This window comes from Taudactylus pleione, unplaced genomic scaffold, assembly GCF_031769625.1.
Source record: "Taudactylus pleione unplaced genomic scaffold, aTauple2 ptg000173l, whole genome shotgun sequence".
Taxonomy (NCBI): Eukaryota; Metazoa; Chordata; class Amphibia; order Anura; family Myobatrachidae; genus Taudactylus; species Taudactylus pleione.
Window position 1 is genome coordinate 358,129 of NW_028284575.1, and position 26,663 is coordinate 384,791.

At 43.1% G+C, this 26,663-nt stretch overlaps 1 protein-coding gene across 2 annotated transcripts in view; it reads left to right on the top strand.

The window, feature by feature from the left end:
* The window catches only part of PARP9 (poly(ADP-ribose) polymerase family member 9), an 89,882-nt gene that overhangs the window by 61,087 nt on the left and 2,132 nt on the right, over positions 1 to 26,663 (top strand). For both annotated transcript variants that reach the window (XM_088475475.1, XM_088475477.1), the window contains exons 4-8: positions 211 to 426; positions 10,215 to 10,281; positions 14,160 to 14,708; positions 14,978 to 15,120; positions 25,059 to 25,230. In XM_088475475.1, the coding sequence (XP_088331601.1) occupies positions 211 to 426; positions 10,215 to 10,281; positions 14,160 to 14,708; positions 14,978 to 15,120; positions 25,059 to 25,230 (1,147 nt within the window). The remainder of the gene's footprint in view (positions 1 to 210; positions 427 to 10,214; positions 10,282 to 14,159; positions 14,709 to 14,977; positions 15,121 to 25,058; positions 25,231 to 26,663) is intronic.

Here is a 26,663-nt window from a genome sequence, read left to right on the forward strand (position 1 = left end):
TATATTTATTATTTATGTTTGATTTTACAGCTAGATGGAACAACTCTTTCAGGCCCTTGTTCAGCGTTTGGGAGAAACTGCCTGATTATTGTTTGCTCCCACACCATAACCAATTATTGTTCCAACCAGCCAATTATTTGTTAATGCAAAATGCTGGGCATCTTCTGGATAATGTCAATATTCCTGAGCTCTATCCTGTATTTATTCCAGGTTCTAGGCCAAGTGACCAATGAGTGTCTGACTACAGCGTGTAGGTACGGTTCTCCTTCCATCTCATTTCCGGCTCTGGGAACTGGGAATGTCGGGCTGTCCAAGCAGACCGTGGTGAGAGTCATGACGCAGACTGTCGTCACCTTTGCCAGGAATTCCCGGAACAACATGGACGTTTATTTTGTAATTTACCCCAGTGACAAAGATACATTTAAGGTTTGTTACAGCTTTTTTTTGTACGTTGTAAATGAGATAGCGCTACAGTGAGTCTCTAGTACCACACGGTGTTACAGTCTAGTGCACACTGTAGAAATGGACCACTCATAGCCAGCTGTAGCCATGTGCACCATGTGTTAATGTAGATAAACATGTACTGCTGCTAAAATGTACGTTTAATATATTAAGGGAACAACAATTCTTTAATACAGTCTGGCCTTGGAGATGTGCTGTATTAGGGTGCAGAACCTGTATATTAAATATGAATGGTGATTATGACCATGTAATACTTTTACGGGCACCACTGACCAGTTCTTGTGGTTCAAACCCCCAACTTTATTCAAGGATTATGTTCCATAGTTGTTGCTGTTAATCTGGGACATTTTCCTGATCCTATTATCAAAGGGATTCGTCCGTTAAATTATTTTATTCCCTTCCCTTTATCACCCCCACTACAGTCCTCTCTTATTTGTATTTTCCTGTCGTTTCACAGACTCTACACTCTATTAGCTGATTTGTCGGGACTTCAAACCCACATTTCCATGTAGCCCTTTGATATGCTATAGTGCAGGGGTGGCCATACTTTTGGACTCTGTCATCTACTTTTAAAACTAAAAACCTTTTGTGATCTACCGAGTCCAAAAAAGGGGACGTGACCTCGCAGCAAGGGGCGTTGGGTCTGTCCTGCCGAAATCACACATAGTATCCCCAATTCAAATTACGCCACACAGCAGCACAAATCTTATTCACATTACACCACATAGTAGTGTCCCTTATTCATGTTACGACACACACTAGTGCCTCTTATACACAATGCCCACAGTAGTGCCCCTTATACAGTGACCACTGTAGTAGTGCCCCTTATGCAATGCCCCCTGTAGTTATGCCCCTTATGCAATGCCGTCTGTAGTTGTGCCCATTATGCAGTGCCCGCTGTAGTTGTGCCCTTTATGCAGTGCCCCCTATAGTTGTGCCCATTATGCAATGCCCCATGTAGTAGTGCCCCCTGTAGTTGTGCCAAATATGCAGTGCCCCTTATGCAATGCCCCCTGTAGTAGTGCCCATAATGCAGTTCCCCCTGTAGCAGTGCCCATTATGCAATGCCTCCTGTAGTTATGCCCATTATGCAATGTTCCCAGTAGTTGTGCCCATTATGTAGTGCCCCCTGTAGTTATGCCCATTATGTAGTTCCCCCTGTAGTAGTGCTCATTATGCAGTGCTCCCTGTAGTTGTGCCCCATATGCAGTGCCCCTGTAGTTGTGCCTCATATGCAGTGCCCCTGTAGTTATGCCCATTATGTAGTGCCCCCTGTAGTTGTGCCCCATATGTAGTGCCACCTGTAGTTATGCCCATTATGTAGTGTACCCTGTAGTTGTGCCCATTATGCAGTTCCCCCTGTAGTAGTGCTCATTATGCAGTGCCCCTGTAGTTGTGCCCCATATGCAGTGCCCTCTGTAGTTGTGCCCCATATGCAGTGCCCCCTGTAGTTGTGCTCCTTATACAATGCCCCCTGTAGTTATGCCCATTATGCAATGTTCCCTGTAGTTGTGCCCATTATGCAATGCCCCATAGGCAAACGCAGGGGGGGTTTCTGTCTGCCTGGAAACCCCCCTCCCCAGCACACACCATGACAACAATAGAAATAGTAATATAATACAATATTACTAGCGCTGCATGTTCTTCTCAGTATCACAAATGAAATGATTAGCACCACCTGTGGATCTTTTAAAATGTGTCAGTTAGTAATAAATACACCTGTGCACCAACCAGGAGATGTGGAAAACATGCACTGTTAGGGGAGCACTGCTATAGACAATCAATAGGGGAATTATTAATACCAGGGGCGGATTGGCCGTTACCTACAGCGGGAAGATTCCCGGTGGGCCGATTGGGTTGTGGGGCCGCTTGTCACCTGTGGCCCCGCCCCCTATACACGTCACCCGCCCAAAGCTTAACAGTCTCTTTCTTGACAGGCCGCCCGCCGGCTGCCTGTCACAACTAGCAGTGCCGAGGCCCGGGCCGCTGATAGTGTAAGAAGTTGAGAGGCCCCAGGTCCGACAGGAAAGGTAAGTTAAGCAGCAGCAGCAGCACAGGTTCGGTACATCACCCCGCCCTACTCCCCTCCTCGTGCATTGTGCAAACATAAAGCCAGCAGGTGCAGCAAGACGTCGGGAGGTTGCTCAAGTGCCCCAGTGTGTCGTCCCCCCCCCCCTCTCTCTGAAGGGCCCCCCAGTCTTTGATCGCAGCTACAGTAGCTGCGATCTGAAATTAATTGAGAAGAATGGTGGAGGCGGAGTCAGAGTAGGGGGCGGAGCTACACGGCACTCTCTGAAGTCAGGGCCAGGAGCAGCATGGATGGGAGCACTGGGAGGAGGAGGAGGAGGAGCAGCTGCAGAGTGTAAGGTAAGTGGGACACTATAGTATTGTCTAAGTGTATTTGTAACGTGTGTGACAGACAGTATGTATGTATGTATTGTATGTGTATGTGACTGTGTGTCTGTATATATGTATGAGTATATGTGTGTGACAGTATGTATGTGTACAGTATGTGTGTGACAGTATGTATGTGTGACTGCATATGTGGGTGACAGTATGTATGTGTACAGTATGTGAGTGACAGTATGTATGTGTGTGACAGTATGTATGTGTACAGTATGTGTGTGACAGTATGTATGTGTACAGTATGTGTGTGACAGTATGTATGTGTGACTGCATATGTGGGTGACAGTATGTATGTGTACAGTATGTGTGTGACAGTATGTATGTGTGACTGCATATGTGGGTGACAGTATGTATGTGTACAGTATGTGTGTGACAGTATGTATGTGTGACTGCATATGTGGGTGACAGTATGTATGTGTACAGTATGTATGTGTACAGTATGGGTGACAGTATGTATGTGTACAGTATGTGTGTGGCAGTATGTATGTGTACAATATGTGTGTGAGACAGTATGTATGTGTACAGTATGTGTGTGTGTACAGTATGTGTGACTGCATATGTGGGTGACAGTATGTGTGTGACAGTATGTATGTGGGTGACAGTATGTATGTGTACAGTATGTGTGACTGCATATGTGAGTGACAGTATGTATGTGTGTGACAGTATGTATGTGTACAATATGTGTGTGACAGTATGTATGTGTGACTGCATATGTGGGTGACAGTATGTATGTGGGTGACAGTATGTATGTGTACAGTATGTGTGACTGCATATGTGAGTGACAGTATGTATGTGTGTGACAGTATGTATGTGTACAATATGTGTGTGACAGTATGTATGTGTGACTGCATATGTGGGTGACAGTATGTATGTGGGTGACAGTATGTATATGTACAGTATGTGTGTGACAGTATGTATGTGTGACTGCATATGTGGGTGACAGTATGTATGTGTGACTGCATATGTGGGTGACAGTATGTATGTGGGTGACAGTATGTGTGTGACAGTATGTATGTGGGTGACAGTATGTATGTGTACAGTATGTGTGACTGCATATGTGAGTGACAGTATGTATGTGTGTGACAGTATGTATGTGTACAATATGTGTGTGACAGTATGTATGTGTGACTGCATATGTGGGTGACAGTATGTATGTGTACAATATGTGTGTGACAGTATGTATGTGTGACTGCATATGTGGGTGACAGTATGTATGTGTAAAGTATGTGTGACTGCATATGTGAGTGACAGTATGTATGTGTGTGACAGTATGTATGTGTACAATATGTGTGTGACAGTATGTATGTGTACAGTATGTGTGTGACAGTATGTATGTGTAAAGTATGTGTGTGACAGTATGTATGTGTACAGTATGTGTGTGACAGTATGTATGTGTGACTGCATATGTGGGTGACAGTATGTATGTGTACAGTATGTGTGTGACCGTATGTATGTGTGACTGCATATGTGGGTGACAGTATGTATGTGTACAATTTGTGGGACTGCATATGTGTGTGGCAGTATGTATGTGTACAATATGTGTGTGAGACAGTATGTATGTGTACAGTATGTGTGTGTACAGTATGTGTGACTGCATATGTGGGTGACAGTATGTGTGTGACAGTATGTATGTGGGTGACAGTATGTATGTGTACAATATGTGTGTGACAGTATGTATGTGTGACAGTATGTATGTGTGACTGCATATGTGGGTGACAGTATGTATGTGTGTGACAGTATGTATGTGTACAATATGTGTGTGACAGTATGTATGTGTGACAGTATGTATGTGTGACTGCATATGTGGGTGACAGTATGTATGTGGGTGACAGTATGTATATGTACAGTATGTGTGTGACAGTATGTATGTGTGACTGCATATGTGGGTGACAGTATGTATGTGGGTGACAGTATGTGTGTGACAGTATGTATGTGGGTGACAGTATGTATGTGTACAGTATGTGTGACTGCATATGTGAGTGACAGTATGTATGTGTGTGACAGTATGTATGTGTACAATATGTGTGTGACAGTATGTATGTGTGACTGCATATGTGGGTGACAGTATGTATGTGGGTGACAGTATGTATGTGTACAGTATGTGTGTGTCAGTATGTATGTGTGACAGTATGTATGTGTACAGTATGTGTGTGACAGTATGTATGTGTGACTGCATATGTGGGTGACAGTATGTATGTGTACAGTATGTGTGTGACAGTATGTATGTGTGACTGCATATGTGGGTGACAGTATGTATGTGTACAATTTGTGGGACTGCATATGTGTGTGGCAGTATGTATGTGTACAATATGTGTGTGAGACAGTATGTATGTGTACAGTATGTGTGTGTACAGTATGTGTGACTGCATATGTGGGTGACAGTATGTATGTGTACAGTATGTGTGTGACAGTATGTATGTTTATGTGTGTGACAGTATGTATGTCTACGTGTGTGACAGTATCTATGTGTGTGACAGTATGTATGTTTGTGTGTGACAGTATGTATAACTATGTGTGTGACAGTATCTATGTGTGTGACAGTATGTATGTTTATGTGTGTGACAGTATGTATGTTTTGTGTGTGACAGTATGTATGTTTTTGTGTGTGACTGCATATGTGTGTGACAGTATGTATGTTTTGTCTGTGACAGTATGTATGTTTGTGTGTGACTGCATATGTGTGTGACAGTATCTATGTGTGTGACAGTATGTATGTCTGTGTGTGACAGTATGTATGTTTATGTGTGTGACAGTATCTATGTGTGTGACAGTATGTATGTCTGTGTGTGTGACAGTATCTATGTGTGTGACAGTATGTATGTTTATGTGTGTGACAGTATGTATGTTTATGTGTGTGACAGTATGTATGTTTTTGTGTGACAGTATGTATGTTTATGTGTGTGACAGTATGTATGTTTTTGTGTGTGACAGTATGTATGTTTGTGTGTGACAGTATGTATGTTTTTGTGTGTGACAGTATGTATGTTATGTGTGTGACAGTATGTATGTTATGTGTGTGACAGTATGTATGTCTGTGTGTGTGACAGTATCTATGTGTGTGACAGTATGTATGTTTTTGTGTGACAGTATGTATGTTTATGTGTGTGACAGTATGTATGTTTTTGTGTGTGACAGTATGTATGTTTATGTGTGACAGTATCTATGTGTGTGACAGTATGTATGTTTTTGTGTGTGACAGTATGTATGTTTTTGTGTGACAATATCTATGTTATGTGTGTGACAGTATGTATGTCTGTGTGTGTGACAGTATCTATGTGTGTGACAGTATGTATGTTTTTGTGTGACAGTATGTATGTTTATGTGTGTGACAGTATGTATGTTTTTGTGTGTGACAGTATGTATGTTTGTGTGTGACAGTATGTATGTTTTTGTGTGTGACAGTATGTATGTTTATGTGTGACAGTATCTATGTGTGTGACAGTATGTATGTTTTTGTGTGTGACAGTATGTATGTTTATGTGTGACAGTATCTATGTGTGTGACAGTATGTATGTTTTTGTGTGACAGTATGTATGTTTGTTTGTGTGTGATAGTATGTATGTTTGTGTGTGACTGCATATGTGTGTGACAGTATGTATGTTTATGTGTGTGACAGTATGTATGTTTGTTTGTGTGTGATAGTATGTATGTTTGTGTGTGACTGCATATGTGTGTGACAGCATGTATGTTTTTGTCTGTGACAGTATGTATGTTTGTGATAGTATGTGTGTGTGTGACAGTATCTGTGTGTGACAGTATGTATGTCTATGTGTGTGACAGTATCTATGTTTTTATCTGTGACAGTATGTATGTTTGTGTGTGACTGCATATGTGTGTGACAGTATCTATGTGTGTGACAGTATGTATGTTTATGTGTGTGACAGTATGTATGTTTTTGTGTGTGACAGTATGTATGTTTGTGTGTGACAGTATCTATGTTTATGTGTGACTGCATATGTGTGTGACAATATGTATGTTTGTGTGTGACAGTATGTATGTTTTTGTGTGACAATATCTGTGTGTGACAGTATCTGTTTGTGTGTGACAGTATGTATATTTATGTGTGTGACAGTATGTTTTTGTGTGACAGTATGTATGTTTGTGTGTTACAGTATGTATGTTTTTGTGTGTGACAGTATGTATGTTTATGTGTGTGATAGTATGTATGTTTATGTGTGTGACAGTATGTATGTTTGTGTGTGACAGTATCTATGTGTGTGATAGTATGTGTGTGTGACAGTATCTATGTGTGTGACAGTATGTATATTTTTGTGTGTGACTGCATATGTGTGTGACAGTATCTATGTGTGTGACTGCATATGTGTGTGACAGTATGTTGTTGTGTGACAGTATGTATGTTTGTGTGTTACAGTATGTATGTTTTTGTGTGTGACAGTATGTATGTTTATGTGTGTGATAGTATGTATGTTTATGTGTGTGACTGCATATGTGTGTGACAGTATGTATGTTTGTGTGTGACAGTATCTATGTGTGTGATAGTATGTGTGTGTGACAGTATCTATGTGTGTGTGACAGTATCTATGTGTGTGACAGTATCTATGTGTGTGACAGTATGTATGTTTATGTGTGTGACAGTGTCTATGTGTGTGACAGTATGTATATTTTTGTGTGTGACTGCATATGTGTGTGACAGTATCTATGTGTGTGACTGCATATGTGTGTGACAGTATGTATGTTTATGTGTGTGATAGTATGTATGTTTATGTGTGTGACTGCATATGTGTGTGACAATATGTATGTTTGTGTGTGACAGTATGTATGTTTTTGTGTGACAATATCTATGTTATGTGTGTGACAGTATGTATGTCTATGTGTGTGACAGTATCTGTGTGTGACAGTATGTTTTTGTGCGACAGTATGTATGTTTGTGTGTTACAGTATGTATGTTTTTGTGTGTGACAGTATGTATGTTTATGTGTGTGATAGTATGTATGTTTATGTGTGTGACTGCATATGTGTGTGACAGTATGTATGTTTGTGTGTTACAGTATGTATGTTTTTGTGTGTGACAGTATGTATGTTTATGTGTGTGATAGTATGTATGTTTATGTGTGTGACTGCATATGTGTGTGACAGTATGTATGTTTGTGTGTTACAGTATGTATGTTTATGTGTGTGATAGTATGTATGTTTATGTGTGTGACAGTATCTATGTGTGTGACTGCATATGTGTGTGACAGTATGTATGTTTGTGTGTGTCTGCATATAGGGGGCATCTTCATCAGCTCATGTAGCGGTGGGCATGCCCCCAGCATAACAAAAATGGGGGGGGGAGCGGCCTCAGGAATTTCACATAAGGCCACACCCCTTGCCACGTGGCCACACCTACTTTTCCGGGCACGCGCCTTCGGTGCGCGCACATGGGGCCACTTTCAAAATATTTTCCAGGGCCACTTTAAATTCCCAATCCCAGTACATAAGGAGACCGATATGTACATATATGTCCAGGGCAGTGCTAGGTTCTTTTGCCGCTCTCCCAGACTCCCGGACTTGCTCCCATGCTCAGGAATGATGCCTACATCTGAAAAAAAAACATTCTGCTCAGACAGAATGCACCTACTGCCGCTTACTGTGATCACTGGTCCTGTATATGCTGGAACTATGCAACACAATATACTTTGTATGATGCATGTTAAAGCTGGATAAGTACTAATTATGTCCCTTCATGGACTGGCCACACTCACTCTAAAATCAGGCATTTGGAAACCCCCCTCTAGAAATCCTGCGTTTGCCACTGTGCCCCTTGTATTAAAGCCCCTTATTCTGTGCCCCCAGTAATGCCCCTAGTAGTGCCTCTTATGCTGTGCCCCTAGTACTGGAACCCCCTCCCGGTATAGAACAGGCCCCACTCCACTGTGCAATACTTACCTCTCTTCAATCTGAACACCGCTCCATGCCGTCAGTGCTCACGCTTTCACTCCGGTAGACACTGCCGCTGACTGAATCTAACTAGATCCAGCAGACACGAAGTCTCTTCATATCGCGGTTGACGTCACCCACGCACTGCATCCCTGGGAACGCTGGCCTCTGAAGCTACAGAGACCAGCGTTCCCAGTTGCTGCAGCAAGTTGGTTGCGATCTACCGGCAAACGTTCCATGAGCTACCAGTAGATCGCAATCGAGTTCTTGGCCGGCCCAGCTATAGTTTGTTCTATTTCATGGCACGTTAAAGTGAATGTAAATGAAACATTAGGATGGAGGTTGTCTGTCATTACAGGTCAGAAGTAAACCACATACGTACTCTATGTCATGCTGGAGTCAGACATGGGGCCTGATTCAGAGGTGGAGACTGCTGCGTCCGCTTGTGCATCAGCTGGCGGAGTCCCGGCTGCGATAATACGCAAATACTGGTTTCTGCCTCCTCCTGGTGCAGTAGCCAGCATCTGAGTGTGCAAGCACTGAGACGCCCACTTTCATAGTCTCCGCACGCTGCAACACCGCTGTTGATTCTTGACACGCTACCATCGGCGCATCATTGCACGCACCATCATCATTTGCACCAGCACTATGGCAGACGCAATGTCTCCCTCTGAACATGGCCTCTGTGGGTGCTGCTCTGCGCCTGAGAATGCGGTCGTTTTCACTGAAACGCCAATGAGACTGACTTTTGCTTTCACTTCAGGTCACCACCCAGGAACCCCCCATCACTTTGCCGCCCCATTTCTGATACTGTCTGTCCCTATTGCAACAGCATTTTTGTGGTTTGCATGCACCATAGGGGTTTCCAGGACTTTTCGTAAATGCGCAGTTGCTAATAATCTCTCAAGTACGTGAAAATCGACAATTGCGTTTGAATTGCATCCACCACTAAATCAGGCCTGAAATTTAGGCATAGTAACGGCTGGGTAGGTAAAGGGCAGGAGCATATGTGGAATGTAAGCTCTTACGAGCAGGGCCCTCTAACCTCTTGTGCTTCTCCTTACTTTACTTTCACCTACTTCTTACCCCCCACCAGGGCACCTAACACCTGGTTGCTTATGCTCTGTTGCATATCTAAGTGTTATGGTCACTAATGTAGCATTGTATATTATCCACGTCCTTGTCCTATATTGTACTGTAAGTCAGTTGTGAATTTATTTATTTATGTACTATGTAAGACGCTGCGGAACACTTGTGGCACCATATAAATAATAATAACATAAGCTCTCCGCTTGCTTGGCTCACTTTGGGAAAGAAAGCGCATTACAATCATATTCTAGCGAACAATGGAAATTTACATTCTTAGCGCTTTCTTTCCCAGATTGCTCAGTGTTAAGTCGAGGGAACAGTAGTGGACAAATATTATGTAAAAACACCAAATCTGTCATTTTCACTTCTGCTTTAAGGCTTTTCAAGAAGAATTTTCTCAGGTCGACTCGGTTAAGAATCCTGAGAACAGAGCAGAGAGGAGAGGTGAGAGCGTCTGTGTCTGTTTGTGGATTCTAAGTACTAATCTGTCATTGGCGATAATAGGCGAATTTGTACATTATGCAATGCTGGATTGTAAATGACCCCTATTATGTCATGTTAGTCCTTGGGTCTGAATAGAAAGAGGAGTATATAGTATAATGTTGTTATTCACTGAATATAGCACCAACATACACAACCGTTCAAAAGTTTGGGGTCACCCAGACAATTTCGTGTTTTTCATGAAAACTGACTTTTATTTATCAAATGAGTTGCAAAATGAATAGAACATATAGTCAAGACATTGGCAAGGTTAGAAATAATGATTTTTATTTGAAATAATAATTTTGTCCTTTCGTCAAAGAATGTTCCTATTGCAGCAATTACAGCATTGCAGACCTTTGGCATTCTAGCTGTTAATTTGTTGAGGTAATCTGAAGAAATGTCACCCCACGCTTCCTGAAGCACCTCCCACAAGTTGGATTGGCTTGATGGGCACTTCGTGCGTACCATACGGTCAAGCTGCTCCCACAACAGCTCAATGGGGATGAGATCTGGTGACTGCGCTGGCCACTCCATTACAGACAGAATACCAGCTGCCTGCTTCTTCCCTAATAGTTCTTGCATAGTTTGGAGGTGGGCTTTGGATCATTGTCCTGTTGGAGGTGGAAATTGGCTCCAATCAAGCGCTGTCCACAGGATATGGCATGGCGTTGCAAAATGGAGTGATAGCCTTCCTTATTCAAAATCCCTTTTACCTTGTACAAATCTCCCACTTTACCAGCATCAAAGCAGCCCCAGACCATCACATTACCTCCACCATGCTTGACAGATGGCGTCAGGCACTCTTCCAGCATCTTTTCACTTGTTCTGCGTCTCACAAATGTTCTTCTGTGTGATCCAAACACCTCAAACTTCGATTCATCTGTCCATAACACTTTTTTCCAATCTTCCTCTGTCCAATGTCTGTGTTCTTTTGCCCATATTAATCTTTTCCTTTTATTGGCCATCCTCAGATATGGCTTTTTCTTTGCCAATCTGCCTAGAAGGCCAGCATCCAGGAGTCACCTCTTCACTGTAGACGTTGACACTGGCGTTTTGTGGGTACCATTTAATGAAGCTGCCAGTTTAGGACTTGTGAGGCGTCTATTTCTCAAACTAGAGACTCTAATGTACTTTTCTTCTTGCACAGTTGTGCATCGGAGCCTCCCACTTCTATTTCTACTCTGGTTAGAGCCTGTTTGTGCTGTTCTCTGAAGGGAGTAGTACACACCGTTGTAGGAAATGTTCAGTTTCTTGGCAATTTCTCGAATGGAATAGCCTTCATTTCTAAGAACAAGAATAGACTGTCAAGTTTCACATGAAAGTTCTCTTTTTCCGGCCATTTGGAGAGTATAATCGAACCCACAAATGTGATGCTCCAGATACTCAACTAGCTCAAATGAAGGCCAGTTTTATAGCTTCTCTAACGAGCAAACCCGTTTTCAGCTGTGCTAACATAATTGCACAAGGGTTTTCAAGGGCTTTCTAATCATCCATTAGTCTTCAAACGCGCTTCGCAAACACAATGTACCATTAGAACACTGGAGTGTTGGTTGCTGGAAATGGGCCTCTATACACCTATGTAGATATTCCTTTAAAAACCAGACGTTTGCAGCTAGTATAGTAATTTTACCACATTAACAATGTATAGAGTGTATTTCTGATTAATTTAATGTTGTCTTTATTGAAAAAAACTGTGCTTTTCTTTCAAAAATAAGGAAATTTCTAAGTGACCCCAAACTTTTGAACGGAAGTGTATGCAATGTGCATTAGTGCTTTAGATATGGGATGTCACAGACAGATTAGCACACAGCATGGAAATGTCAAGTGGTGCACCAGACTAAATAGGGCCCTGTGAGCTGACAATCTATATGATAATTATGTTGTGCCAATTTTGAATCTGGTCATGACGATCAGACAGATGCTCACTCACATATCAAATGCGAGCAGACAGAACACAGATGAGGACCTTTGCTCTAATCCTGGTGCCGGATGTCAGTAGGACGATGGGAGAAGGAAACCGCGTGGAGCAACAGTTGGGCCGTATTGCTTATCTCAATTAAAAGTTTGATCGTCACTCGGGTAGCTACGTCAACACTGAATTAAAAGTTTATATGTTTTAAGTTTAAAAGCGAAAAACCTACAGAAGAGCCTGGGACAGCTGGCGCGTTTCGACCTGCAAAACTTGATACTAAGTCAGGCTGATCTAAATACACCTTACTACCGCCTTCTGTCACATAAGTAACTTAATTACCTTGGTATATTGGGGGTATAACTGAAAAAACTATCAAACATTAGGTAACACATACAAAAATCATCATATAATAAAAATATATACAGTATGAAAATAAAATCTAAATTATTTGGCAAATACAAAAAGAATCCTCATTGCATGTTGAGATAAATATCCACAAACTATCTAGTAGGTAAACTGCCAAGAAACCAGCTAAAATCAACGCCACCTGGGGGTAAACCCACTATCTCAAAAGGAGATAAATTTAAGGTTAAATGTTTTAAGCAGTCTCAATATGTTCTACTGGTTGTACGGGATGTAGTTTGGAAGCAGACTGTCTAAATCCCGACCGCCGGCTTGCAGACGTTCTAATCCCGGCGTGGTACTAATGTCATTAACCAGACGCCGGAAGACCGATGCCCAGCATACCGATCAAAGTGATGACAGGCGCGGACAGCCGCGGGGGGGGGAGGGTTAGGTTTAGGGCTCCCGGGGGGGACTTAGGGTTAGGCACCCCCCCGGGAGGTTAGGGTTAGGCTAGGGAAAGGGGGGGTTAGGGTTAGGCACCCCCGGGGGGAGGTTAGGGTTAGGCACCCCCCCGGGGGACTTAGGTTTAGGTAGCAGGGAAGGGGGGGGTTAGGTTTAGGCACTTAGAGGTGGGATTAGGGTTATGCACTTGGGGGGCAGGTTAGGGTTAGGCACACCTAAGAAGGTTTAGGGGGGGAATTAGGTTAGCGATACTTACCTTAGGGACGATCGGGATTTTCACCCTTGCCGGGCTGCCGCTGTTGTGATTTGAACCGCCGGACCACACCCTGTTCGTACATTCTATGTATTCTCTCTGACGGTTAGTCAGGTGTTGCAGGTAATACGCTGCTTACCTGGGACATTAGGTCAGGTAAGGAAGTGCTGAATAACGTGACAGAAAAATTTCCTACTCTCGCCTCATTTCATTGTCTGTTGTCACGTTTCACAGTCCAAACTACTGCTGTGCGGAAAGTTAAGACTATCAAGAAAAGTTATAATTTAAAAGCTTTTTGCTGCCTATTTGTCAATATCAGTGATCCGTGATAGACAAACACTGAGATGACGGATCGGCCATCTGGCATTCTATCTGATGATGGCTAAGTGCATACACACTTACCAATCATCGGCCTGATGTGTCGTGTCTGACATCACACCTGGACGAGCATTTACTGTACATGTGATGTCGGTCACCGGCAGCCTCTGCAGAAAGCGTCGGCTGACCGCCTGTACACAGCACAATGTGCCGCTGTATCTTTAGATATATCGGCCATTAGTTGTGCAGCACAGCTGACGTGATATGTCTGTGAACAACGTAGTTCACAGACATATCGCCGGTACAAAATGGCAAACGCAATCATGATATTATCGGCCATTTAATTGAAAGGCCGATATGTCGGCCAGTGTGTACCCAGCATTAGACAGTATTTTGCCTGTAGTTACGTCTTTGTACGATGATCATGTTTCTCACAGTACAGCACTGTGGCCATCTGTGGTGCCATTTAATATTAACTGACAGGTTTGAATACCGCCCCACTGTCAACTGATTTGTGTCAATGTGCCGATCTTTAATTCCATTTACCAGGGTTGGAGAATTGGGAGATGGAGAAAAAGTTTGCAGATGAAGAAACATGTTTGATCATCAGTGGACTGACCACGGAAGATGTTGAAGTAGCTAAAGCCTTTCTGTACAATCTTGTTTTCTCTCAGACCGTCGTCATACAAAATAATCACATTCTGCTCTTTGGTAATGAGGAACATGGCATTTTAGCATCTCCTGATTTTCCAAATGTCTCTATCCATGAAGACCTGGAAAATGGGACGGCTACTCTGAAGATTGAGGGTTCTAAGCAGAACAGGGTGAAGGCTGCCGTATTAGTGGAGCAGCTTCTTATAGATGTTCAGGAGAAACACGCTGAAAAGCTGGAGGAGGAGCTGGTGGAGGCTGCGGTGATTTGGTTCTATGAAAATAAAACTGGGAGTCACAGATACTCTGCAAAAGCAAACCGAGAGATAGAGAGAGCCTACGTCACGCAGAGCAGCTCAGCACTGGAAGTCGAGCCCGGTCATGTCATTGACATTAAGAATCGCACTGCAGACGGTCAGGACGGACTATGGCAGCTCAGGAGACGGTGTAAGTATAATGAGGTGTAATATGCAATGTGGAACGCTGGGTCATCGGATCTATTGCTGCAATAGTGTTACAGATTACCAGGGTGCTTTCAGCACATTATATATATATATATAGATATAGATATAGCTATATATATATAGTATATTACAAAATGGTCCTGCAGATTATAACCATACCATAACTGCCTGCACCACAGCCATAATGAAAACGGTGCACAGGCAAGTTCTAATCTATGTACAAACCTTAGAAATAACATTTGCATTATACAGGTATACGTGAAGATTCCAAAAGTGGGCCAAAGGCACCAAGGTCTGGAGCATGGCTGGCGATGAACGAGACGGTGAAGGAAACCAGCCAAGAATTTACTGACCGGAAAAATGAGTTCAAGAAAGCGAATCTTACATTAATCAAGGTAACAACCCCATTATATTATAACCTAAAATTATGTCATATTCTTATTTATTGTATATACACATTCATTCTCTCTCTTCCATATTCATATATATATATATATATATATATATATATATATATATATATGAATATATGCACACACACATTGAGTATAAGGTCTAGTATTCTTGAATCTTGATGCCTCAAATACGAGGGGGGTTTAATAAGTGAGGTAACAAAACCTCTCATATGTGTAATGTTTTCTATTTCATTGTAATTTCCTGCCAGGCCAGAGCAGGTAAGACCACTGCTTCCCCTCACAGCCATTTAGACTGCTCCTCATATCAGTTACACTGTCCCAACATCAGATGTCCCAACATCAGATGTAAGATGGCGGGGCTCGCGGAAACATGGTCACACATTGTGGTGCGAAGTGTGATCAGATTTCTGCATCTAAAGGGCTCATCGGCAGCTGAAATTCATCACCATCTTGTCATGGTGTACAGTGATAACATGTCATTGAAGCAGGTTTGGGTTTGGCGCACTGCCATTGACCTGTGAGAGGTCTTGTTACCTTACTTATTGAACCAACCTTGTATAAGGATAGGCACAAAATAGTGTAAAATGTTGTTATGATCTCCTGATAAATCACACAGTAGGATCAGTCCCAGGAAACCAGAAATAGCGACAGTGATGTTGGCATATAGTTAAGAATCCGGGATAAGTTTCACCTCCGACTAAAGCAATAGTGCTAAGGATTATATGAAGCGATGAGGTCAACTGAAAAATAAGTCCTTGTCTGAGGATAGGCCCAGTGGCCAAGTTGCAGCCTTGTGGGCTGATATGAACTTGGCTGGTTGCAGCCTTAAGGGCTGAAGTGCACTTGGCTGGTTGCAGGAAATCCACACAGACGCTGAAGTGCAGCAGAGACTCCTGAGATGATGTTAGCAGAAAGTCCACACAGACGCTGAAATGCGGCAAAGACCGCTATGGTGTTACAAGCAGGTTGTCCACACAGACGCTGAAGTGCAGCAGAGACTGCTGTGATGTTATTAGCAGAAAGTCCACACAGATGCTGAAGTGTGGGAGAGATAGTTGAGATACAGCTGGACACGAGCTGGAACACACAGGAGCATGAACACACTCACAGGAAACCGGAAGCTATGTACTGAACGCTATAGCCGGCACCGCAGCAGAGAAGCAGCGGGAGTAAATAGGAGAAGGATCCAATAGGAGCGAGGCGGAGGTGACGGAGTTGTCAGGTGGGAGATCTCACAGAGAAGCAGCCCGGCGTCCTTGTCTCCTAGCAACAGACTGATGAGGAACGCTCGGAGCACAGGTGTTCAACAAGACGCCACAGCGACTTGTAACAGTACCGCCCATTGACGAGGGGTTAAGGAACCCCTAGAACCAGGTTTATCTGGAAACTTCTCAAAAACTTTTTTTTTTTTATAAAGACCGTAGCATGTAGCGATTTCTCAGAAACCCAGGAATGCTCTTCCGATCCGTACCCCTTCCAGTGTACTAAAAATTGTAATGCTCCTCGTGATAACCTGCGATCCAAGATTCTTTCCACAATTAATTCCTGATGGTCTTGAACAAGAACAGGAGAAGGCCTAGGAGGATTTCTGGAACTGAATCTAGGGGAAGAAAAAAACAGTTTGTGTAAGGAACAATGGAATGTATTGTTGATTTTGAGTGTGTTGGGTAATTTAAGCCAAAAGGTAACTGGATTGATCTGAGAAATGATTCGGCATGGACTAATGTATCTAGGACCCAACTTCTGTGAACGTTGGTGAAGATTGATATTCTTTGATGACAGCCAGACCAAATCTCCAACCTTGAACCTGCATGGCTTGCGGTGTCTATCAGCCCAGGTCTTAGAGCGGAACGATGATTTCGGAAAACAATGACGAACCTTCCTCCAGATGGAACGGACCCTAGAGACAGAGGTTGAAGAAGACCTTCCAGGATTAGTTTCGAAGGAGTTAACTCTAGGATGCAGATTGGTGTTACAGAAAAATAAAGACACTGTGGAAGATGAATGACAGGAGTTATTAAAAGCGAAAGGGTAAATGGGTGACCCAGTCATTTTTATATTTAGAAATATAGCACCGGAGATATTGCTCCAAAGATTGATTCACCCGTTCAGTCTGTCCGTTGGACTGGTGATGGTATCCGGAAAAGAGAGACTGAGGCCTAAAGATGAACAAAAGATCTTCCAAAAACGGCAATAAACTGTGTTCCACGGTCCGACACAATGTCCACTGGTAATCCATGAAGACAGAATATCTGTTGGATAAATAAAACAAACAGTTGTTTGGCAGACGGAAGTTTGGTAGAGGTACGAAAATGTGCCCTTTTGCTAAAACGGTTAACCACGGTCCAAATGACGGACCATCGTGAAGAAGGAAGGTCAACAATGAAATCCTTGGCGATGTGAGGCCAGGGCCTAGACGGAGTAGAAATAGGAAGCAGGAGGAGCAACACGAGGGGACTTATTTCGGGCAAAGGCGTCACAGGCCAAAACGAGTTCACGAGCATCCTGATGCAAAGTTGGCCATGTCACGGCTGCCGACACTTGAGACTCCTGGAGGGAGGCTGGCCTACTAGGCACAATAAATTGGGGTGGTCTTAGGAATGACCTTTTCATGAAACTCAGTAGCACAGGATAAAAGTAAACTAGAATTTATTCACAAAAGAATTATAATCAGCAAGGTCTCATATAAAGTTTCAAAGAGCACTGAGGTTCACATATGCAATAATAAGTATAGGAGAAAATCCCCAAATATATATGCAGTCTTTAACAAATAAGAACTAACGTGGTAGGGAACCCTGAGTCCAGTATGAAGCTAACACCTCAGGATGACATTGAGGACCTTTGCCAGGGCAGAACCCTGTAGCAATGGAAATCTGGAGCAGAGCGAGCCCTGCAGAATAATATAGTTCCGGACAGGGCCGAGCCCTGCGGTGCAGTGAGAGATGAAGCAAACTTGAGCCTTGTAGTGTAGTGAAGTCGGAGCAGGGTTAAGCCCTGTGATGCGATGAGATTCCGGAACAGGGTTGAGCCCTGCGACGTGGCTAGAGTTCGGAGCAGGGTTGAGCCCCGTGATGCGGAGAAGGTTGTAGCAGGGTTGAGCCCTGTGATGTAATGAGATTCCGGGACAGGGTTGAGCCCTGCGGCGTGGCTAGGGTTCGGAGCGGGGTTGAGCCCCATGATGCAGAGATGATACTGTAACGGTGCAGTTGACAACTGTAACAAGGATGAGTTCAATATCCACAGGAACGGAAAGACAACAGGCAAAGTAAATAGTGCAGCAAAATGATGAAACCACAGTGATGGAGCAGTAAGCAATACTTAGACAATAGGAATGCTCGGCTCTTTAGTACAGCGGGTAACTGGCATCAGAAGTTCATCTGGAATATAACAAAGTCCACAGCAATCCACAGGCACAGCAGGGATCTGGCAAGAGTCCAAGAAAAGACCTGAAAGCAGTTTTGCACAGACACTGAGACACAGTTAGTAACAGGCTTTATACTAGAGGTCTGTAATCCATAGGAAGTTTCAGAACATGTGACCCAAATGGAATCCGGTTTGAAATAATGAGCAATCTAGGAATCCCACAACCTGACGACACCTGGGAAACAGATGATCACTTTAACACTCTATCCCCTGAATGAGAAGCATGCCAGCAAGCAGGATAGCTCCTCTAACGACCACACTGGAACTTTGGCAAAAGTAGTCTGTCTTTATGTACTGAAATAGTCGCAGTCCTGACAGGCCACAATAGGTTTTTGAAATGCCAGGATGGCCTATAGCCTTACAGGAATGGAAGTCTGTCAGCACCACTTGCCTCAATCTCTCGGGAACAAAAAGTAAGCCGGACGGTCTTCCTGAAGGAGCTTCCGATTGTCAGGCTTGAAAGGTGTCGGCTAAATTATGAGTCAAGGCCAAATGGATCCAAGAAATGGGAATGATGGTCTCTTCAGATGCAGTGGTTAGTTGGATGGGCTGAAAACTTTGTGAAAGAGCATCCGCTTTTACATTTCTGGAGCCAGGCCGAAAAGAAATAATGTAAATAAAGTGGGTAAAAAATAGGGCCCACCTTGCTTGTCTCGAATTTAATTTTTTAGCTGTCTCAATATAAGATAAGTTCTTATAATCAGTAAGAACAGTGATCCGGTGTTTCGCTCCTTCCAAGCAGTGCCTCCAGGTTTTGAAGGCCCATTTAATATCCAAATACTCCTGATTACCGACATCCTAGTTTCTCTCAGCGGCAGCAAATTTCAAGAGAAGGCGCAGGGATGTATTTTATTGTCTTGAAGATCTTTTTCGGACAGGATGGCGCCAACTCCTACTTCTGAAGCATCCATCAAAACGAAAGCCCCGGGTTCGGATGACGAAGGACAGGATCAGTGGTAAAGGCTGACTTGAGAGAATCCAAAAGCCTGAACAGCTTTAATGGGCCAGTTAATGGTGTCAGCCCCTTTTTTGGTCAACTCTACAATGGGTGCCACAATGGAAGAGAAAGACTTGATGAACCTCCTATAATAGTTGGAGAAGCCGAGAAAGCGTTGGATAGCTTTAAGTGTGGTAGGTTGAACCCAGTCCAAGATGGCTTTGACTTTACTCGGGTCTATAGAAAATCCCTGGGAAGAGATGATATATCCCAAAAATAAGACTTCCTTCACCTCGAACTCTCTTTTCTCACACTTCTTGAGCTTAGCGTAGAGTTGATTTTCCAGGAGCTTCAGCAATACTTGTCTGACATGATGATGATGAGACTTCGAGAAAATGAGTATATTGTCCATGTAAACAACGTCAAAAACCCCTAGGAATTCTCGAAGGACATCATTGATAAGATCTTGAAAGACAACCAGGGCATTAGAAAATCCAAAGGGGTATGACAAGGTATTCAAAGTGTCCGGAATGAGTATTGAAAGCCATTTTCCAATCATCTCCCTCTTTAATCCGGATCAGATTATAGGCCCAACGCAGATCAATTGTAGAAAAGATGGTTGCTTCACGGAGTTTATCAAACAAAACGGAAATTAATGGCAATGGGTATGAATTTTCAACAGTGATCTTATTTAATCCCTGGTAATCAATGCATGGGCGATGAGACCCATCTTTCTTCTGGACGAAGAAGAATCCAGCACCAACGGGAGATCTAGAAGGTCGGATTAATCCCTTTTGTAACCGTTCCTGGATATATTCCTGCATTGATTTGCTTTCTGGAATTGTCAAAACGTATAACCTGCCCTTGGGCAACTTGGCTCCAGGTAATAGCTTGATAGCACAGTCATAAGCACGATGAGGTGGAAGAGTATCAGCTTTTTTTTTTGGGAGAAAACCTCGGATGGATCACAGTAAGGGGCAGAAATAGCTGAAGATTAGTCTGATTTGACGGTTAGGACACTTCGTACAGGAAGAGTAAGACTCCAGTTAATCACCGGATTATGGTTTCAAAGCCAAGGCAACCCCAGGATTATTGGAGCCAGAGGACAATGAAGTAAGAGAAAGGGTATGTTTTCCAAGTGTAGGGCTCCAATGGATAGTCGGACAAGTGGAGAACGGAAACTAGTCACTCCATTGGACATAGGACTGCCGTCTAAGCCAACAATGGAAATAAAATGAGACAGTAGTTCAGAGGACACTTTTGAAGAGTTGAAGAAAGAGATGTCCATAAACTTATCTGCTGCACCACTATCTAGGAAAGCGGTAGTGTATACTTCCATATCAGGAACTTGAATTACTGTGGGAATAAGAATTTAATTACTGGGAGAGATGGGCCTAGATGTAGCTCCCCCTGTACATCTAGACCTTGCCTTTTTCCGACTTGACTGGGCAAGCTAAGGCTTTATGTCCCTTACCACCACAGTAAAGACACAGACCAAGATATCGTCTGCTGTGTTTCTCCTCTGAGGACAGACGGAATGCTCCTACTGCATAGGTTCTTCTTGTTCAGAAGATGACACCCAAAAAGAAGATCGAGGGGAAGTGGTAGGAAGTTCTCGCTCTAGTCTACGTTCTCGGAGTCGTCGATCAATAGCCAATTGCATTAGTTCATCCAGGCTTTCGGGAACTGAATGCTGAACAAGAGTATCCTTAATCTGGTCTGAAAGACCCAGACGAAATTGGCTACGGAGCGCTGGGTCATTCCACCCGCTGTCTACTGACCATTTGCGAAATTCTGTGCAGTAATCTTCCACTGCTTTCCGTCCCTGTCCTAATGAACGGAGACTAGCTTCAATCATAGCTGCCTTATCCGGATCATCGTATAGGAGACCAAGGGCTACAAAAAAGGCATCCACGGAGTGGAGTGCTGTATGGGTAGTGGGCAACCAAAACAGCCATGTTTGAGGGTTACTCTGCAGTAGGAAAATGATTATGCCTACACGTTGAGGTTTCTGAACCAGAGGATAGAGGTCGTAGTTTGAAATATAATTTACAACTCTCCCGGAAATTAACAAAACCTTTACGATTCCCAGAGAAACGATCTGGAAAATTTATTTTGGGTTCCCTGACAGTGACTTGAACTGAGGTAGAACGAGACTCCTCAACTCTGAGGTAAAGTTCTTGAACCTTTTGAGTCGAGGCTTGTATCTGGGCTGCAAGGATTTGAGCGGGATTCTGAGTGGGATCCATGATTGGCGCTAAATTTTGTGTTTTGGGCCAGCTATAATGTTATGATCTCCAGATAAATCACTCGGTAGGATCAGTCCCAGGAGAGCAGGAATAGCGAGTGATGTTGGCATATAGTTAAGAATCCAGGATAAGATTCACCTCTGACTAAAGCAATAGTGCTGAGGATTATATAAAGCGATGGGGTCAACTGAAAAAAAAATTCCTAATCTAATGTTAGGCCCAGTGGCCAAACTGCAGCCTTGTGGGCTGACATGTACTTGGCTTGTTGCAGCCTTGTGGGCTGATATGAACTTGGCTGGTTGCAGAAAATCCACACAGACGCTGAAGTGCAGCAGAGACTCCTGAGATGTTATTAGCAGAAAGTCCACACAGACGCTGAAATGCGGCAAAGACCGCTATGGCGTTACAAGCAGGTTGTCCACACAGACGCTGAAGTGCAGCAGAGACAGCTGTGATGTTATTAGCAGAAAGTCCACACAGATGCTGAAGTGCGGCAGAGATAGTTGAGATACAGCTGGACACGAAAAGCTGGAACACACTCACAGGAAATCGGAAGCTACGTACTGAACGCTATAGCCGCCACTGCAGCAGAGAAGCAGCAGGAGTAAATAGGAGAAGAATCCAATAGGAGCGAGGCGGAGGTGACGGAGCAGTCAGGCGGGAGATCTCGCAGAGGAACAGCCCGGCGTCCTTGTCTCCTAGCAACAGACGGAACGAGGCACACTCGGAGCACAGGTGTTCAACAAGACGCCACGGTGACTTGTAACAAACGTTCAGCAATAAAATAAAGTAAATAAGATATCATTCGTACCAGAAAGTAGCATTAAAGACGGATCATCAAATTGATTAGAATATTTTTCTCTGCGATCAGACATTCTCTACTTCAGAAGACCAATCTCTTTTCCCTCCTAGAAGTGGCGGAATAAACCTTTCCTTTCAAATAACACCCCAGAGAGGAGGAACCCATTCTATGGAGTAGTATGTGGTCACTGGTTGGAATCGTCACATAATATAGGATTAATTATTTTAAAAAAATCAAAAGCAAGATCATCGGAATAATCGTGCAGCTCCAAAAGCTATCCCCCTGGATCTAACCCGTATCTTCCGCTAGGGCAGGTCGATCACAGTCCTCATTGTAAATGTTTTAAGTCTATTAAACACAATATTACGAATAGCAGAGTATTAAAGAGTATCTTAGTCACATATGTATAAATAATATTGCTTTCATTGGTTAATGGTACTTTAAATAGCGGGCTGGCTCCCTTATTGCATTACATGACACACTTGCTATTAGCGAACACTCGTTACTTCTCTCCAGTCACATGTGCGTAACTCCGCTGTCCTCTGTGGATGTGACGTTAATAGAGACGACCGCGCCCGATCCTCTGCATCAGGAACATCGCACACCGATCCGGCGTTGTTATAAGACAGCCATAACGGTATATTACAGAGGATACAGTAATCAGTACTGTGTGTTCTACAGGAAATCTCTTCTCACACGCGTGTAGGATCACCGGTGTGGGGACTCACTTGTCACATCTAACCCTGGTAGTAATCTAAACACATACAAGATCCTTTCCACAACGTGGGCAGAAGCGCAAGCCACATCCTCTATCGCCGGTCACCCACCTGCGATTTTATGCAAATGCCGCTTCATACTCCTCCCCTCGTGTACATCCGTGCTGCCACATGTGCAAGGACTGAAACGGCCAAGAACTACGTGTACATCTCCATTGCTGCGGCTCTGAATCAGGCCCCTATATTCTTACCAATACAATTTTGAGGTGCCATCATTAATCTAACCACAGCTATTGGGGCCCAGGCATCTGTGACTGATTGCTGCAATTCCCCGTTCTGCCGACGGCTGACTCGGGGGATAGAGTAATCCAACATGTTCGATTTCCACTACTCGCTGATTTCAACCAAAAAATGTTTGGGAGCCGCAAGTCGGGGATTATTAACATGCGGTATTTTCCCGATTATCAATGTTCACGGATCGGCGTTGCAGAGAGGTAGAACGTGGAATCGGGGAACTAGATATATGTTCCGCAGAAGTCTGACTACTAAAAATGGCTGATACAATTCTTTGCAGTGTAAAAAGAGAACAGTAACACAAATGATGTAATAAGGAACAATATTAATTACTCACTGTTAAAACTTAGAAAAGAAAAACAAATTGTACTCTATAATCTGAGGCACGCTCGATTTATAAAGATATCTCAGTTAAAATATAACCTTTATTTGTATCCAATATGATAAAAAGTATATCAACACCCAATAAATATAAATGAATAAAGAAAAGAAAAATGGGAACGCCCTCAAATGAGGATGTAATTTAATATTGCCTAAAGTCAATGTGATGTCTGTGGAATATATTCCATGTTGTACATAAATGTAGTATATCGGACATTCATCCATTATAAAATCACTGTTAGAACTTAGCAGAGATAAAGAGCTCGTACAGGACCGTGCACAACATTTGTTTTAATCACATTTATTTGATTCTACACTTTTTACTATATGTTCTTCTTTATTTTAAAATATTTTGCTCTACAATAATTTGTGAATTACACATTAAGGTGCATACACACGTACCGATTTTGTAACCAACGATTTTCTGTCAGACTTTCCCTTGAAAAAGTGAACGATTTTTTGAACGATGAACGAATAATGTTCCTTCCCTTAATGAAAATCGTCATGTTGGACAGTCTGAAATGGATGATGAACAATAACTACAAACTGGAGTGCGCATTTGTGATTCTCGTTCATCGTTATAACTCAAACTGAACGAGTTTTTTGAACAATTTAACGATAACGATGTCATTATCAACAATTCGTTCAAAAAATCGTTACGTGTGTACGCACCTTTTAGCCTTTACAGTTAAATGTGTATTATAAAAGTAGGTAATATTCTCCTTTCTAATGTATACCGAATAAAAATGTAAGTTTTTTTTAACGTGAAAGGCGCCAAAGAGAGAAAATCTTTGTTAATAGCGCAGTTCCGCATCCCAACTATACTCGTGAATCGTACAGATGAAACGCTGAGTGAACGGAAGAACCACTGGGCAACAGAATAGTAAAATCTCTTCCTGTCCTCCTATGTAGCGGTAGTTCCCCTAGTAGTCAACAAACACGATCACATTTTATAAAGCAATTATTACTATTTACAGGACTAGGTCACTGGTTTGCAAAACAAGTTTAAAAAGCCCAGGGCTGGTTTCTTCTCTCATGTTTTTGCACATGCGCTGAGGAAGCTGTGATTCAGACCCGTGTTCAGTCACCTCTGGATCATTAATCTCTTTTTGCAGATGGAGAAAGTGCAGAACCAACTCTTGTCGACTGTTTTTGAATACAAGAAGGAAGCCGTAGAAAAGAGTTTGAAGAAGCCGAGCACTCACCAGTTGTACCAGATAGTTGACAGAGGGTTTCGTAAGCTGATTTGTGATGTTGGGTTCCACAGACTGTACACAAGTCCTACCGGTGAGTTCCAATAATGTGGCCACAAATGCTATATGTAAGCAGACTTGCCCTGGAATCCAATTTTCTGCTGACCTGATTCTTTATTTCCTCTAATATACTGGATTCCTGGCAGATGTCTGTCTCTGAAAAAATAAATTGTATCTCAGACGAGCCTCCAAAATGTCAGAAACCACTCCAAATAATCACATAGTGTAAGGGTAGGCAACTCTTGGCACAATGAGTCCCTCTCCTACTAGGTGTGCTCCTCTGTCAGTACCAGCAGTCATCGGCATGACCGGCCTGCTTCCAAACACTCAGCAGGTCACTGATTGCTGGCCTACAAAATCAGAATCCTCAACAGAACCCAGTTGGGCTCAGTCTTCAGGCTAGAGATGAGATAACATCTCTCAGGTGTTATCACTAACCTCCAGCACTGATTACTTCTGCAGGGAATCACGAATAGCCAACCACTATAAAAGCCTGCTCAGTGCATTTCTCCAGTGCCTGAGTATTAATTATCAACATATATGTACTTGCTGCAGAACTATACTTTCAAGTATAGTTTGCTTCCAGTGTTGTTTCTAGTCTGGTGTTCAGTCTCCTCGACAGCAGCACATCCATACCCACATCATTTCCATCTGAGGTGTTTCCAGACAGAGTCATCATACCAGCTAAGTACTGGTTCACAGTGGGAACCAACTACACTGAGCCGCAGCCTGGTCCTCTCTGAATAAAGTACATATCCTCTTGTGGGGAATCCGGTAGGGGTCTTAGACACCATGCCAGTGTATTTGGTTGTGCCAATTTCATCTGTTTGCATTTATGATGTATGTGCATGTGTTTACTATGATACACTCGCTGTCTGGTTTTGAACTCCAGGCTTATTGCATCAACTCTGTGTATGTCATTGCACGCTACGCGCTGTTCTCACAGTGCCAACACATCCGTGCCTCATTGCGTGCTACATTCTGTTCTCACAGGACCAACACCTCAGTGTACCTTACTGCACGCTACACGCTGTACAAACACCTCTGTGTACAGCACTTAGCATGCAATGAGGTACACTGAGTGCCAACGTATCCATGTACCGTATTGCACACTATCAAACTACCACCTCTTGGAGTATCGTACCTATACCCTGATCGGTGTGTTAGAAGTGAAATCCCAAAAGCTTTACATCCTCCCATCCTCTTCTACCTCCTCCCCTTTTGGAACACCATACTCTCTCCAAACCAAAAAACCAACGCGTGACCTGCATACATAACAAAGCCCGGGCTTACGTTGAGAGAACCAGTTACTTCTTCTTGTAGTCAAATAACCGTACAAGATTCTGAAGCATGGATTCATGAGCAAACTAGCTTAAAAAAAAGGGAAGCACAGGGAAGCCATTAACCTGTCTTTGTTGTAATATTGGTGGCTCTCTGGAAGCTCTTTTAGCCTGTAACAAATAATAT